This window comes from Hyla sarda, chromosome 6 (genome assembly GCF_029499605.1).
Source record: "Hyla sarda isolate aHylSar1 chromosome 6, aHylSar1.hap1, whole genome shotgun sequence".
Taxonomy (NCBI): Eukaryota; Metazoa; Chordata; class Amphibia; order Anura; family Hylidae; genus Hyla; species Hyla sarda.
Genome location: NC_079194.1, coordinates 83,706,296 through 83,722,536, shown reverse-complemented (window position 1 = coordinate 83,722,536; position 16,241 = coordinate 83,706,296). Strand labels below are relative to the sequence as shown.

Here is a 16,241-nt window from a genome sequence, read left to right as displayed (position 1 = left end):
TCACGAACTTTTCGGCTCAGCAGTTGCTGACTTATCCTGCATAAATTAGTACAGCTTTCAGGTGCTCCATTGGACTGGAAAAGGTGGATACAGTCCTAGGAAAGAGTCTCCTAGGACTGTATCCACCTTTTCCAGCCCACGGGAGCACCTGAAAGCTGAACTAATTTATGCAGGAAAAGTAATCAACTGCCGAGCCGAGAAGTTCGTGATGAATCAAATTTACTGTAAGTTCACTCATCTCTAGTGATAAAGGAAGAATTTTACAGCCAGTCTATACAAGCAAGATATGTCCATAAATGAATTTGTATACAACCCATATACAGTCATGGCTGTAAAAGTTGGCACCCCTAAAATTTTTCTAGAAGATGAAGTATTTCTCACAGAAAAGGATTGCAGTAACACATGTTTTTCTATATACATGTTTATTCCTTTTGTGTGTTTTGGAACTACACCAAAAAAGGAGGGAAAAAACAAATTGGACATAATGTCACACCAAACTCCAAAAATGGGCTGGACAAAATTATTGGCACCCTTTCAAAATTGTGGAAAAATAAGATTGTTTAAAGCGTGTGATGCTCCTTTAAACTCACATGGGGCAAGTAAAAGGGGTGGGCAATATAAAAATCACACCTGAAAGCAGATAAAAAAGGAGAGAAGTTCACTTAGTCTTTGCATTGTGTGTCTGTGTATGCCACACTAAGCATGAACAACTGAAAGAGGGGAAGAGAACTGTCTGATGACTTGAGAACCAAAATTGTGGAAAAATATCAACAATCTCAAGGTTACAAGTCCATCCCCAGAGATCTAGATTTGCCTTTTTCCACAGAGTGCAACATTATTAAGAGGTTTGCAACCCATGGCACTGTAGCTAATCTCCCTGGGCATGGACGGAAGAAAAAAAATTCATGAAAGGTGTCAACGCAGGATAGTCCGAATGGTGGATAAGCAGCCCCAAACAAGTTCCAAAGATATTCAAGCTGTCCTACAGGCTCAGGGAGCATCAGTGTCAGCGTGAACTATCTGTTGACATTTAAATGAAATGCTATGGCAGGAGACCTAGGAGGACCCCACTGCTGACACAGACATAAAAAAGCAAGCCTACATTTTGCCAAAATGAACTTGAGTAAGCCAAAATCCTTCTGGCAAAATGTCTTGTGGACAGATGAGACCAAGATAGAGCTTTTTGGTAAAGCACATCATTCTACTGTTTTCCGAAAACAGAATGAAGCCTACAAAGAAAAGAACACAGTACCTACAGTGAAATATGGTGGAGGTTCAATGATGTTTTGGGGTTGTTTTGCTGTCTCTAGCACTGGGTGTCTTGAATGTGTGCAAGGCATCATGAAATCTGAGGATTACCAACGGATTTTGGGTCACTGTACAGCCCAGTGTCAGAAAGCTGGGTTTGCGTCCGAGAACTTGGGTCTTCCAGCAGGACAATGACCCAAACAAACGTTAAAAAGCACCCAGAAATGGATGGCAACAAAGCGCTTGAGAGTTCTGAAGTGGCCAGCAATGAGTACAGATCTAAATCCCATTGAACACCTGTGGAGAGATCTTAAAATTGCTGTTGGGAAAAGGCGGCCTTCCAATAAGCAGTTTGCAAAGGAAGAGTGCTCCAACATTCTGGCTGAGAGGTGTAAGAAGCTTATTGATGGTTATAGGAAGCCACTGATTTCAGTTATTTTTTCCAGATGGTGTGCAACCAAATATTAAGTTAAGGGTGCCAATAACTTTTTCCAGCCCATTTTTGGAGTTTCGTGTAACATTATGTACAATTTGCTTTTCTTCCTCCCTTTTTTGGTTTAGTTCCAATACACACAATGGGAATAAACATGTGTATAGCGAAACTGCAATCCTTTTTTGTGAGAAATACTTCATTTTCTTCAGGGGTGCCAACATTTACGCCCATGACTGTATAATGTCCATAGAGCTCCTTAAAGTGGCATTTCAACTTTTCTGTCACTGCTTTATGTCCTGGGATGACCTGTATACATAATTTGCCTTAGCAGCAAAAACATTGGCAGTTCTTGCTCACCTCTGAACTAGTAACTCCCAGCAATGTGTAAAGTAGGATTTATTTATAAATATTCCTTTAAACCAAGTACCCTCTATTTAACTGGAAAACATAGGGGCAAGAGTAACGATTAATTGCCTTCTCAAGGTTTGTACCCTGGGTTAAAAACCTTTAAGGGTTTGTTCACACTACAGAATTCCCGCGGAATTCCGCAATGTGAATTTAACATTAGTGTGAATGGGTCTCTGCGAAACCCGTTCACACTGCAGAATTTCAGCAGCGGACAATTCCGCTGCTGAAATTGTTCCTCGCAAAGAAAGAACATCTTCATTCTTTGCGCGGAAGTCCGCGAGTACTGCATAGCCGTCAATGGTCCTACCACCACCGTCGGCTGCCAGGCTGAATTCCGTTCACACTCTGTAGTGTGAACATACCCTAAGACTTTTTTTATATTAAAACAGTGGTAACAAAAACATATAAAAGTGGTCTCACAAAGGGTCTGAGGATCTCATCTCGGTACCTAATGGCAGTCAGGCTATATCTGGCAAGCTCATGGAGGGCTTCTCGATACCATGACTGACCCACTGCCAAACCGGTCATGCTGGAGGATGTTGCAAGCAGCAGAATGTTCTCCATGGGCGTCTCCAGACTCTGTGATGTCTGTCACATGTGCTCAGTGTGAACCTGCTTTGAAGCATCTGTGAAGAACACAGGGCGCCAGTGGCGAATTTGCCAGTCTTGGTGTTCTCTGGCAAATGCCAAACGTCCTGCACGGTGTTGGGCTGTAAGCACAACCCCCACCTGTGGATGTCTGGCCCACCTACCACCCTCATTGAGTCTGTTTCTGACCGTTTGATTGGACACATGCACATTTGTGGCCTGCTGGAGGTCATTTTGCAGGGCTCTGGCAGTTCTCCTCCTGCTCCTCCTCGCACAAAGGCGGAGGTAACGGTACTGCTGCTGGGTTGTTGCCTCCTGATGTACTGGCCTGTCTCCTGGTAGCGCCTCCATGCTCTGTACACTACGCTGAGACACAGCAAACCTTCTTGCCACAGCTCGCATTCATGTGCCATCCTGAATGAGCTGCACTACCTGAGCCACTTGTGTTGGTTGTAGTCTCATGCTACCACTAGAGTGAAAGCACTGCCAGCATTCAAAGTGACCAAAACATCATCCAGGAAGCATAGGAACTGAGAAGTAATCTGTGGTCACCACCTGCAGAACCACTCCTTTATTGAGGATGTCTTGCTAATTGCCTATAATTTCCACCTGTTGTCTGTTCCATTTCCACAACAGCATGTGAAATTGACTGTCAATCAGTGTTGCTTCCTGAGTGGACAGTGTGATTTCACAGAAGTGTGATTGACTTGGAGTTACATTGTGTTGTTTAACCTCTTAAGGATGTAGGGCGTACCTGTACGCCCTGCTTCTGGTCCCGGTGTTTAACACTGCATACATCCAATACGGAAACTGCAAACAGAGTCCTCCTTATAGAAGCTAGTGGTGCTCTATTCCTATGAGAATTAGGACATGTAGTAGACTTTGAATGAATAGAAAGCAGGAATGGCACTCACCGCACGCTTCAGTTTCCTTCCTTTATTCCAAAAAAGTGCAGGTTATAAAAACGGCATTATTCACCTGGCAAGGTGCAGACGCCAGCTTGTGTGCTCACAGGTTACAATTGTTTCGCTCAACTGAGCTTCAACAGACCCTCCCCATCCTGTGCTCACGCATCCATTAAAACACCTTACCTGGATGACGCAAGCACTAGGGCAGGGATTACAAACACTTAGTTAAAAACAAGTGAAAAAATACAAAGCACATAGTTTAAAACCAAAAACAGGCAAAGTTTAAAGAAATTTTTTGTACTTGTTTTTTTTTCTGTATTAATGTTTTTCTATCAGTTTTCCTAGCTTTTGTCAGTGCTTTCGAGTAGAGATCGACCGATATCGTTTTTTTAGGGCCGATACCGATAATCGGTGGAGGTTAGGGCCGATAGCCGATAGCTGATAACTTATACCGATATTCCGGTATAAGTTATCGGCTATTTATCCCCCCCTCGACACCGCTGCAGAGCATTGATTTAAAGTGGGCGCTTTAAATCAATGCACTGCGGTGGCTTTTGCGGTGCCATAGGCCGCCACCACCACCACCCGCTTCTCTCCCCCTACCTGTCAGGGTGGTCCGGGCCATCCATCCTCCCTTCCTGTAGTGTCCGGCGGCATTCCGGGTGGAGGGTGAACCGGTCCGGGCGGTCATCTTCTTCTCCGGCGGTCATCTTCTCCACTCCGGGCAGGCTCCGGCCTAGTACGCTGCATAGAAGTCGCTACGCAGTGACGCCCGTGCGCAGCGACGTACCTGACGTCACGACATATTGGCGTCTATGCGGCGTACTAGGCCGGAGCCTGCCTGGAGTGGAGAAGATGACCGCCGGAGAAGGACAGCCCGGACCGGTTCACCCTCCACCCGGAATGCCGCCGGACACTACAGGAAGGGAGGATTGATGGCCCGGACCACCCCCATTACGGGTAAGTAAAGTTTTTATTTATTTTTTGACTCGGAGGGTGGGGGAGGGGCCTGACCGGTATAGCAGTATGGGCAAAAATCCATACCGGTATACCGCCCAGCACTACGAGGGGCGGTCGCGGTGCGGGGCGGCGGATCGGGGGGGCGGTCGTGGTGCGGGGGGCGGGGCATTATTGGCTTATCGGCAAGGTAATTGCCGATACCAATAATGCCCAAAATCGTGATTATCGGCCGATAATATCGGCCCTACCGATAATCGGTCGATCCCTACTTTCGAGAGAATATCTTGCGGATAGCCTCTTGCTAATAGACGCTGTGTGAGGGAATAAGCCTGGTCTTCAAAACTGTCTTCCTCCGCTATTAATTCTCCTCAACCTCAAATACTGTCCATACAGAATTGCATTCCTGGTATGTGCAGGGTGGAAACTTGAGAAGTGCAAATAAGAATTTGAGGCTGTACTTTTTCTAAAGCCTTTTGTTATTAATTCACCATTTTCCACCATAACCTGCACATCCAGGAGTTATGATGTGCAGGTTATGGTGGAAAATGGTGATCGCCGCGCTGAAATTAAAGTAAACGCTTCCCGGCAGCTCAGTCGGGCTGAATGGGACAATCATGATCTCCCGATCAGCTAGGATGCGAGCGGAGGTCCCCATACCTTGCTACGTCTCGTCCGATCGGCGTTTGATTGCTCCAAGCCTGAGCTACAGGCTTGAGCAATCAAGCCCCTATTACGCTGATCCATGCAAAGTTATGGCTTTGCAGGGATCAGGGTAAAAGATCAGTGTGTGCAGTGTTATAGCCCCCTATGGGAGCTATAACACTGCAAAAAATAAAAGTTAACAAAGGTCATTTAACCCCTTCCATAATAAGTTATATAAGTTAGAATCACCCCCCTTTTCCCATAAAAAAAAACTGTGTAAATAAAAATAAACATATGTGGTATCGCCAAACTATAAAAATATAAATAATTAAATTGCAAGATCAATGGCGTACGCGCAAAAAAAATTCCAAAGTCCAAAATAGCGTATTTGTGGTCACTTTTTATATCATAAAAAAATGAATAAAAAGCGATCAAAAAGTCAGATCAATGCAAAAATGGTACCGATAACTTCAGAACACGGCCCATACCTATATAAGTAGGGTATCATTTTAACCGTATGGACCTACAGAATAAAGATAAGGTTTAAACGGAAAACTTAAAAAAAATAAAAACGGAAGCCCCCAAAAGTTACAAGATGACATTTTTTTTTTTGTTGTGCAATTAATTTTTTTTCCATTTCGCTTTGGATTTTTGGGTACAATGACTGTCACTGCAGAGTAGAATTGGTGGTGCAAAAAAATAAGCAATCCTATGGAATTTTATGTTCAAAATTGAAAGCGTTATGATTTTTAGAAAGTGATGAGGAAAAAATGAAGATGGCAAAACGCTGAGTCCTTAAGGGGTTGTGTTTTTTTTTTCTTTGATCAGTGTACCTCTCCCTATATACACCGATGAGCACTTCCCTCTCTATGCTTCGAATTCCTCTCCTTATACACCCAAACATTCTGCTTGCATTTCATGCTGCTCTATGACATGGTCTGACTACTTTTTAAGCCTTCTGAAATAATGACCCCTAAATCCCCTTTTTTTAGATACTGAGGTTATACCTGTATCCCTAAATCTATTTTCCTGGATTTGCCAGAGTTCTGACCATTTTCTAGTTTAGCTAAAAAAAAAAATTTGGACCATCAGCAAAAAAGACCAATACCTTACAATTAAGACCTTCTGCAATATCACTAATAAACATGTTATACTGTATATGGTGTATCTGTAATATGGCTACACACGAGGCTGCAGAGCTCTGCTGTTGTCTCCTATTGAAGAACGGTCTCCTTTTTAGTCTTGACATTTGTTCACCCTGACAAAATCCCTCTTACTATGTGATGAAATCCATTTAGTCCTAGTCCCTGCATCTGTGTTCATAGTCATTTGCCTTCTTGAATTCAACTTTTGGCTTTTGAAAGGTTGGATTGATAAATGATTGCACATTCCTCTTGACAGGGCTCTTCTACGCAGAGATTGTTGACCTTAATACGCAGGGTATATGTGCAGCTGTGTCTTGTGTAGTTTCAGATCAGTACCAACTTGCATTCTGAGAATTACAATACAGTGATTCCTCAAGTTACAATATAAATTGTTTCCGGGACGACCATTGTAGGTTGAAACCTTTGTATGTTGAGACCAGAACTCTATGGAAACCTGGTAATTGGTTCTGAAGCCACCAAAATGTCATCAAAAAAATAGTAAAAAAGGGAGAATTAAAGAAAAATAAGTAGATAACTAATACAGATAAAGCAAATCCTTACATATAAAAGTAAGAAAGATCTGCTGGAAGCTGTAATCACTGTCTATGTCAGTGTTGCAAAACTACAATTCCCAGCATGCCCGGACAGCCTTTGGCTGTCCGGGCATGCTGGGAGTTGTAGTTTTGCAAGCAGCTGGGGGCACCCTGCTTGGGAAGAACTGGTCTATGTAGAGGATATAAGCTTCTTCAGGGTCTTGTACAGAACACACAATGTCCTAAAAAAGTAACATGGAGTCGCCCTCACCTGGTGTCCAAAGGAGCAGCTAACCCTAGTACAGGTAAAGTGTACAGAACATGTAATACCTCCCTGTACTGTAGGGGGCGCTACCAGACGCCAGTCAGTGCATACGCTTCAGTAATACAGGGGGTTTTACCAGTAAATTGCCCATTCTGATTGGTCGGTTCTTCCGGCCATTGACACGTTTCATAGATCTGGACTGTCCGTAGCATTGTATGTTGAGTCTGTTTTCAACTTAGAATGGTCCAGAAAAGACCATTGTATATTGAAACTATTGTATGTTGAGGCCATTGTAGGTTGAGGGATGACTGTAAATTTTACATCATAGTGTAGGCCCTAGTAAGCAATTGTACTGCAGCTGCCTTCACCCTACTCTGTATCTCCTGCACTGCACAATATTCATTATATATGTATAGGATGTGTGCATTAAAGCTGACATGTCTTAAAGTTCTTATGGTAATAAGGCAGAACAGGTCTATTACTTGAGAAGTAAATACAAGATGTATTTAGAGGGAAATAATACTCTCTACGCTCATTAACCTTGGATGGATTTCAAGGATACTTATCATTATAGCAAGACAACCATGTCTCTTAAACAACTGCATGAAAGAAAGACCCCTAATTTTTTAATTTAGCCATTTCAGTTTATTTTTGATTAGACCCTTTTATTAAAAACAAAATTCTAAAAAGCAAAGCACCGTACTTTCAGAAAGGGAACACCTGGTACCTAGTGAACATTGCAATTAGTACCCTCGTAGGCGCTTACATTCAAGGGTAACATTTTTGATTTGCAGATTTGAATATTTGTGTATATCTTTACAAAACCATCAAAATGAGGGCTGATTCTGGGCTTTATGTGTTAGTTGTGGCAATCGTGGTGTTTATGTACATGACAGTGAGAATGCGAAGGAGTTTATCTGTGATCCCAAAACAAATGGTGCCATACCTGTCCTTTCATTATTGCAGCTGGGTCATGTTACCAGTACTCTGACCACCAGTAAATGACTTGCTCTACTTTATAGACAGGAGATCAGTTTCTCATGTGGGCCTGATTTCACTTGAACTATAGAAAAAATATTACCAAATTATATCAAATTCTTCCAGAATGCTCTAAATATCTCCCCTCCTCATCAAGCCCTGCCCTACTTTGTTTCCGCTGTATGTTCTTCCATGCATGATAAAAATATATTTTCTGCCTTATTTAAAGGGTACCTTATACATTAATGTATGCAGAATAACTTTACAATTGCATGTTATTAAAAAATATGCTTCTTTCTATTAAATTTTCCACTTTGAAGAAATGACCACTAGGGGTCTCCCTACCAGTCCTGGCAGCAAGCATTTCAGACTCATGCCGGAGTCCTAAACACTACGAGCTGCCAGTCTGCTTTGTTCACAAAGGAGAACACTCAGAGCTGCCAGCCTGCTTTGTTCACAGCCTGTTTGGCTGTGAACAAAGCAGGCTGGCAGCTCTGAGTGTTTAGGACTCCAGCATGAGGCAGAAATGCTTGCTGACAGGACTGATCGGGAAAAATACAATAGGAAGAAGCATATTTTTCATTAACATGCTATTGGAAAGTTATTCAACATTCATTAATCTAAAATATATCAAAAGTTTATTTGATGGGAGGTACCCTTTAAGAGACCAGGAGAGCAGCACTATAGTAAGTGAATCCATACAGTGATTAGTTGCAGAGTTAGAAAAGTCCCCTGACTCACACAGCCTGTCTTGTTTTACTAGATACTTTTCCCTGACTCCCCATTGTATGAGCTGATAGGAAAAATCCTATCACAAGGACACAGAGAGAAGCTGCATTTCATAGGAATACCCTGAGACACTATAGTGTGAGTTAGCAAACAGAAGTTCTATGTCACTTGCACCTCCACTGCTGCATAGCCAGAAACATAGGCTGCATTAAAAGACCCATATAACGGAAAGACGTCAAGATGACATAAAAGCCATAAATGGCATACACAAGAGGCTCCTTGTTATTCACTAATAACCTATGCTGTTATAGGAGTGCTTCTTTAAATCCTACACGACCCCTTTAAGTGTAAATCCTCCTTTGGATTAATGCCCAATAATTACCAGATTTTTCGCCCTATAGGACGCACTGGCATATAAGACGCACCCTATTTTAAAGGTCCAAAATCTAGAGAAAAAAAAAAAGATTCTGAACCCAACAGTGATCTTCAACCTGCGGACCTCCAGATGTTGCAAAACTTCAACTCCCAGCATGCCCGGACAGCCAACGGCTGTCCGGGTATGCCGGGAGTTGTAGTTTTGCAACATCTGGAGGTTTGCAGGTTGAAGATCACTGGTATAGGAGGTAATACTCACATGTCCCCGCCGCTCCGGACCCGTCACCGCTGCCCTGGATGTCGCTCCATCGCTTTCATCGTGTCCCCGTGGTGTCCCCGATGCTCCGGACGTCTTCTTCCCCGGGATCCATGCTCTCCGTTGCCGTCAACACATCGCTACGCACGCTGCTCCTATTGGATGACTGGACAGCGTGCGCGACGACGTGATGACGTCGAAGGAGAGCGCCGGCCATGCAGGGGATCCCGGCACGGAGCAGACACCGAGGAGGCAGATAAGGTCCCTCCCGGTGTCCTGTAAGCTGTTCGGGATGCCGCAATTTCACCGCGGCGGTCCCGAACAGCCTGACTGAGCAGCCGGGTTAGTGTTGTTTTCGCTTCAGACGCGGCGGTCAGCTTTGATCGCCGCGTCTGAAGGGTTAATACAGGGCATCACCGCGATCGGTGGTGATGTCCTGTATTAGCCGCGGGTCCCGGCCGTTGATGGCCGCAGGTATTCGCCGTATAAGACGCACCAACTTTTCCTCCCCAGTTTTGGGGAAGAAAAAGTGCGTCTTATACGGTAAAAAATACGGTATCTACTGACAACAAAGAGGATTATTTCCAGACAACATGGTACCACCACCATTCCCTTTATGGCTGTGTAATCTCTCATCTTCCAATTGTGTATAGGGGACCTTGAAGGGATTTGGATGCCTGGTGCAATATCATTTTGCATTATTCGGTTTTGTTTCTCATGCTTTAGTGGCTTTATAGTCTAAACAATATGGAGCCCTAGGTGTTTTGTTTAGAGGATCTACAGTATTGGAGTCTTGTGTCCTTCACTGGACATTAGTGATGTGCGTTAGCCTCAAATTATTTTGTGTAGGATTATGTTATCCATGTTTGTTTATATACAGAGATCTAGGATTGCATTTGATCGCATTACAGTGCAGTACGTTGTCTTGCTTGTACATCTTCAAGCTAGAGGAAATATTAACCTCTTAGATTCTGTATAACTTCCTATATAGTGTATATTTGGGATAAGAAAGTTTAGCCAGAAAAATATGATCACTTTACAGCAACATTTACGGGATCCTTATGTTTTTAAAGCAGTGATTGCATCCATGGAGTGCTTATTATCCGCTTGTGATTTTCCCATATTGATAGTCTTCAACAAAAACCATTATGGCACATTCTAACTGGTGGACCCCACCAATTTCAAGTACAAGGGCTCAGTATCCCAGATTTAAAGGGGTACTCGGTGGGAAAAAAAATTTTTAAATCAACTGGTGGTTATTTTTTTTTTTTAAATCAACTGGTGTAAATTCTATTTAAAAATCTTAATCCTTCCAGTACTTATCAGCTGCTGTATGCTCCAGAGGAACTTCTTTTCTTTTTGAACTGCGTTTCTGTCGGACAGAGGTGTCAGCAGAGAGCACTGTTGTCAATGTCAGGAACTGTCCAGAGCTGGATAGGTTTGCTATGGGGATTTGCTACTACTCTGGACAGTTCCTAAAATGGACATAGGTGTCAGCAGAGAGCACTGTGGTCAGACAGAAAGGAAATTCAAAAAGAAAAGTACTTGCTGTGGAGCAAATAGCAGCTGATGAGGAAGTATTAAGATTTTTAAATAGAAGTAATTTACAAATCAGTTTTACTTTCTGGCAACAGTTGATTTAAAAAAAAAAAATGTTTTCCAGTTGAGTACCCCTTTAATGGTCTTGACTACTATATAGTTCACTTGACACTTTTTGGCTAGTTTGATACAAAGTCCTAAAAGTGTGACTCTCTACAGATGGATTTTTAGGCCAAAAACCTACTGCACGTATATATAGATAAACACAGACCAGGTCCTCTTCCACTATCGTGAAAGGGAGAATAAAAACTTATGACGATTATAATGAATAGAGAATGCATATATATATATACAGCCAGTTTACTGCAAGAAAGGGGACACAGGGCATTGAATGTAATGCATGGCCTTTTTAGATGGAGTCAGATGCCACATCTACAGCCCCTATAATGTAAAAGGTTGTCTGTCACTGTCTTAAAGGTTCAGTCATTCTAGAGCCTTGGAGATCATATTGGATATCATCCTAGTTGCAGAATTATCCACCTGCTTTATAATGTGGATGTGTGTTTTTTCTGCTTTTGAAGGAAGTTTTTAGCAGAGATGTCAATGTGAAGTTATTTTTCTTGTGTTGTAGCATTAGTAGCACATGATCAATGTCTTTTAATCATTTTCTTCGTTGCAATGTTCAGTCTGAAAGTCGTAATGTAAATATCAGTCTGTCAACTGAGTTAAAGGATTTTTTTGTGCCTTGTGCCCGTTCATTGTGATGGTAAAGATTGATCATCCATGGATGGCCGAACACTAACAACGTTGTATCGATTAATCATTACACTTGGCATAGGTTAACATTTTAAAAAGGACATTTTCTTTTCATAACTCGAAGATCAAAGCAGAATTCTATTTTGGAAGTAATTGGTGGCTTTCAAACTACCTATTGGTTACAGTAGCCTTTATCTATTAGGGCTCATGTGCTTCCATATACCTATTACATAAAAAGGTGTACAGAGATTTTTTTTTATTTTTTATTTTTTATTTCTTATGAAAAATGTGGCTTGGTCCATCAGGCTGCGTATGTAGTAAGGTTTTCTCCACCTGAAGTATTACTTAGTGAGGTGTAGTCTGTGTGGCAGCTTAAATGGGCTGTAAAGCTCAGTACACATGGTTCAGTCTGGTAAGCCCTTAATGCGTAGTAGATATTGGGTCATTATGGTCAATGACGTTTATAGGCTCCTTTATTTCCTTCAATAGATTTGATGTCCCACAAAACTGCCCAAACAGTGGTAGAACCTACTCCACTATTAGTACAATTAGTAGGTGCAAAAACTACAGCTCATATAGGAGTCAATGCCAAGAGAATGGAAAAAAGGAAAATAACTTTTATTGGTTAATAAGCTATAAAATGTGTAGTAAAGTGGGTAAAGGGCAACAAACAAGGCTTCTCTAAGGAAGTTCAGATAAATGAATTGATTAGAAGTACCCCAAGAAAAGCAAGTAATAGACACATAATAGAATAGATTTAACAAGTCCAAAAATGTGTAATAAATGGTCTTAAAAAGTACCTTATTCCAAATAAGAAACAAAAGGGGAAAAAAACAGCAGCCATGGACTCCCACACCCAGGGAAAATAGAGATTAACTTCATTATAACAACCAAAGTACCCAACAAGGGAGCAACCGTACACTACTGTAATAAAAGCGAGAGAAAAGACCGACTTTACAGGTTAGAAGTCTCTTACATGTGTGGTATTATTTTTTTCAACATGATTTTTTTTATTTTTTGTGTATTGTGATGATATTTATGTACATGTACCACCCTGGGTATTAAAGATGATACCCACCTCAACTAGTTTAAAAATAATAATGAAAAAAAAAGCCTGGTTGCTGTTGACAGCCACCCTTTTGATACTAAAGACCCTATTTTGAATGTATGTGTATGGTTATGGCAAAAACTTTTCCTAAACGTACATATTGTTAAGCTTAAAATAAATCTAATGATTTGCTTATTTTTATTTATCTATTCCTTGTTTTTTTATTTAGTTTTGTCTTTTATTTTGACAGCATGTAATTTTTTTGCTTTTTATCTGGCTTTGGTTTGACAGCTGACAGCACATTTGACAGTGGTCAGGGGTCTACAGTCTATTCGGACTCACAAAGCAGTCAGCAAAGTGTAATTTACTCCTCTCTGCCAGACTCTCTACCCTCTGCGGTCCAGCGAGTATACAGCCCACCCATCATCGAGGGACAGGTATCACAGAGCCCTCAACATCAGCTGGGGCAGTACCAGCAAGCTGCAGCAGTAAGTGCGATTTTTATATTATGTAAGGAAGAAAAGGTGTATTCCAGCCAAAAGAATGTATCACCTTTATGCTGGATAGTTGATAAATGCCAGACGAGGGAGGATTTTAATATCGGTACCTCCACCGATCACTAGAATTGGGAATGCGATCCCATTACCACAAAGCTACACCACTTCTACAGTTGTGCAGCTAGAGGGACCAGGGTACTCTGTTCCAGTGTGTAAGTGTTAAAGAGGTTGTCCTATCATCTTTTCTCTTTTCTGGCCACCACCTTTTTGTTGCCACTAGAGGTGGTCAGAGAAATTGTAAGCAGTTGAAGCAGGGAAGTTATGCAATTTGCCATTGAAATGCTTTTTGCTGAAATACCCCTTTTAAGATGTTATTGATGCTTTGTTTTGTTTTTGTTTGTTTTTTTTGTATTTAATTCAATGTTGTTGTTTGTTTTGGGACTCAGCAACACACATTGCGTAGCACTCAAGATTTTTTATTAAAAGAATGGTTTAGTAAGCCCTATGTGGGTTACAGCGAAAGTCAAAGAAGATGTAGTATTTCAGTTGTTGAAACATCAGACTTTGGCAGGTGCTTAAAATGCCCTAATGTTGGACATCCAAAGCAGTTTACGGATAGTCCACTTCTTTGTGAGCGCAACTTCTCAAACATTGACATCTGTACAGGTGACATTCGTCAGAGCAGAAGACACATTATTGACCAAAACTTGCTTCTTGTGACTCCTCATTCATGTTCCACACATCGCAGACATAGTGATTCTGTTGTGACCCCTAGTATGAGGACAGAATTGATGGATTTGATGTCTGCTGAATATCCATTAGATACTAAAAGAGTCAAACCATCTGGGTCAATGAAAGCTACGAATGAGAACTTTGACCCTTACCAAGCATCATTTCCCAAAAGTAGACCACAACAGAGGTCATCTACTCTTACTACTAGTATTAGTTTATATCATCTTGGGAAACACCCTAAATCTTTGCCTCTTCACAGAGAGCACAGGCAGAGTTTAGATATTTTCTGTCTCCATGAGCTACTAAAGGTTATTATGAACCAGAAGACTAGGGAGACCTCTTCCAGAGTGCCATTGTCATCAGTGTTGAGTGATCAAGAATTGTCCAACCTTGGGAAACCAAGCCACTATTTTATACCACTTCCTGGAGATGTCAAAGAAAAGTACAATTCAAGCTGGAAGTTAAACTCTCCCACAGAAGACTGTGAAAGTAATTGCTTTGGTGTGGTAGGTCAGATGAGGTTTTCTTAATTTTCTATGTCTTTCTAAGAAATAACCAAGATCCCTACTTGTATACTTTTGCCTGATCTGTAGTGACCCTTGTCTTAAATACCAAGACTACACCTTCTCCTCGACCTTCCTTAATTATCATGCTTACAAATCAAATTTTCCTTTAATTTGTTCCCTAAAAAGCCTGTTATGCGTTTGAGTGGAAAGAGGTATAAGAGCAAAAATGGTTATTCCGTATGATCCCTGCTAAAGCTGAATCTGATTACACATGCAATGCTGCGAAACCCTCCTGTCTGTCTCATTTCCGCTCTGCATGAAGCAATAACCTAGGCGGTTTGATTGAGAGGAGTAATTAAAAAAAAGTGCTCGTTCAGCAAAAACAGGCAACCAATAAATTAGGCATCAAAATGTGGTCTCTTGGAGAGAAACCACTCTCCTGGTCCTTTTTTATCGGCCAATAATTTCTTCCTGTGATTGCAGCCTGTTAGGCATGTCCTGCCCTTTGCAGAGAGTGGAAGGAACACACATCGTATGCATTACACCGCTGAAGGTTGCTCACTTCTCGTCTTGAGTTGTTTAATTGGCTCATTTACTGAGCAGATCTTTTAATCACATTTGGCCATGTGCAGTCATCTCCTGTCTCCAGATGTCTGTCCGAAAAGATATTCAATTATTCAAATCATATGCCACTGAATATTTAGTATCCATCAGATAGGCTTGCCCTGTCTGCTCATGCATGTGTCTGTCCCACAATCTATTTTTAAGCTGTTGATACAGAACATTCTCCAAGAGGCGGAAATTAACCTCGGCTCCTGCCGTTTCTCCAGCTAAAGGTTTCTGTGCCAAGACATCAAGCCTCCACGATCTGCCAGTTTGCTAGAAAATGTTTAAAGAGACAAAGATGGAAGAAAGCAAATGTACAGTTATCTAGAATTTTGTTTCTGACTGACTTCTGGTCTGTGTTAATAATGATGGAGAAATGTAGAGTTGTAGGTATAGTGGGCATGGAAGAAAAAAAACTAAAGCTTGTCCAAATACCCTAAATTTTATCTTGCTTAAAGAACATTTAAAAGGAACTACTAAACTAATAATCAATAACATTTTATCTACTGAGGATCCTCCGGTGAGCCCACATCCTCACACAATAAGTAGGCTCCAAATGGCCAGCAGAAGGCAATCTCTTTTGGAGCCAATCACTTTTATTCTTTTTTTTTATTTAAATTTTTAGATATTTTCAGTTGACATCCAGTAAGAATTTTTTATACAATTATATTGTAGAATGTAGGTAAATGTGGAAATGCTAAGTATAATTTAGAATTTAGAACTGTTTCCTTTTGGTGGACTTCAGTAATGTCAGTCCGACACCAAAATGTGTAGGTTTGTTTGGTAGGGTCTTCATGTTGTAAGACTGGAAAGTTCCTTCGGAGAAAAGGTTCAATTACACCAGGGTCAATTTTATTTTTGTGTGTTTGGGTCTTTTCCTTTTAAAAGGTTCCAATTTTCCATCTTGTAGTGAATCATCATGTTTTTTTACCATTTTTATCCTTTTCTGCAATATTAAAGGGGTTATCCAGGAAAAACTTGTTTATAATAAATATATATATATTACACTCAATCAATCAACTGGCTCCAAAAAGTTAAACAGATTTGTAAATTACTTCTATTAAAATATCTTAATCCTTTCAGTACTTA

General features: G+C 41.2%; 1 protein-coding gene across 13 annotated transcripts in view; it reads left to right on the top strand.

The window, feature by feature from the left end:
- The window catches only part of WNK2 (WNK lysine deficient protein kinase 2), a 266,333-nt gene that overhangs the window by 177,459 nt on the left and 72,633 nt on the right, over positions 1-16,241 (top strand). For all 13 annotated transcript variants that reach the window (XM_056524329.1, XM_056524323.1, XM_056524326.1 and 10 more), the window contains one exon: positions 13,103-13,299. In XM_056524329.1, coding sequence (XP_056380304.1) covers positions 13,103-13,299 — 197 coding nt within the window. The remainder of the gene's footprint in view (positions 1-13,102; positions 13,300-16,241) is intronic.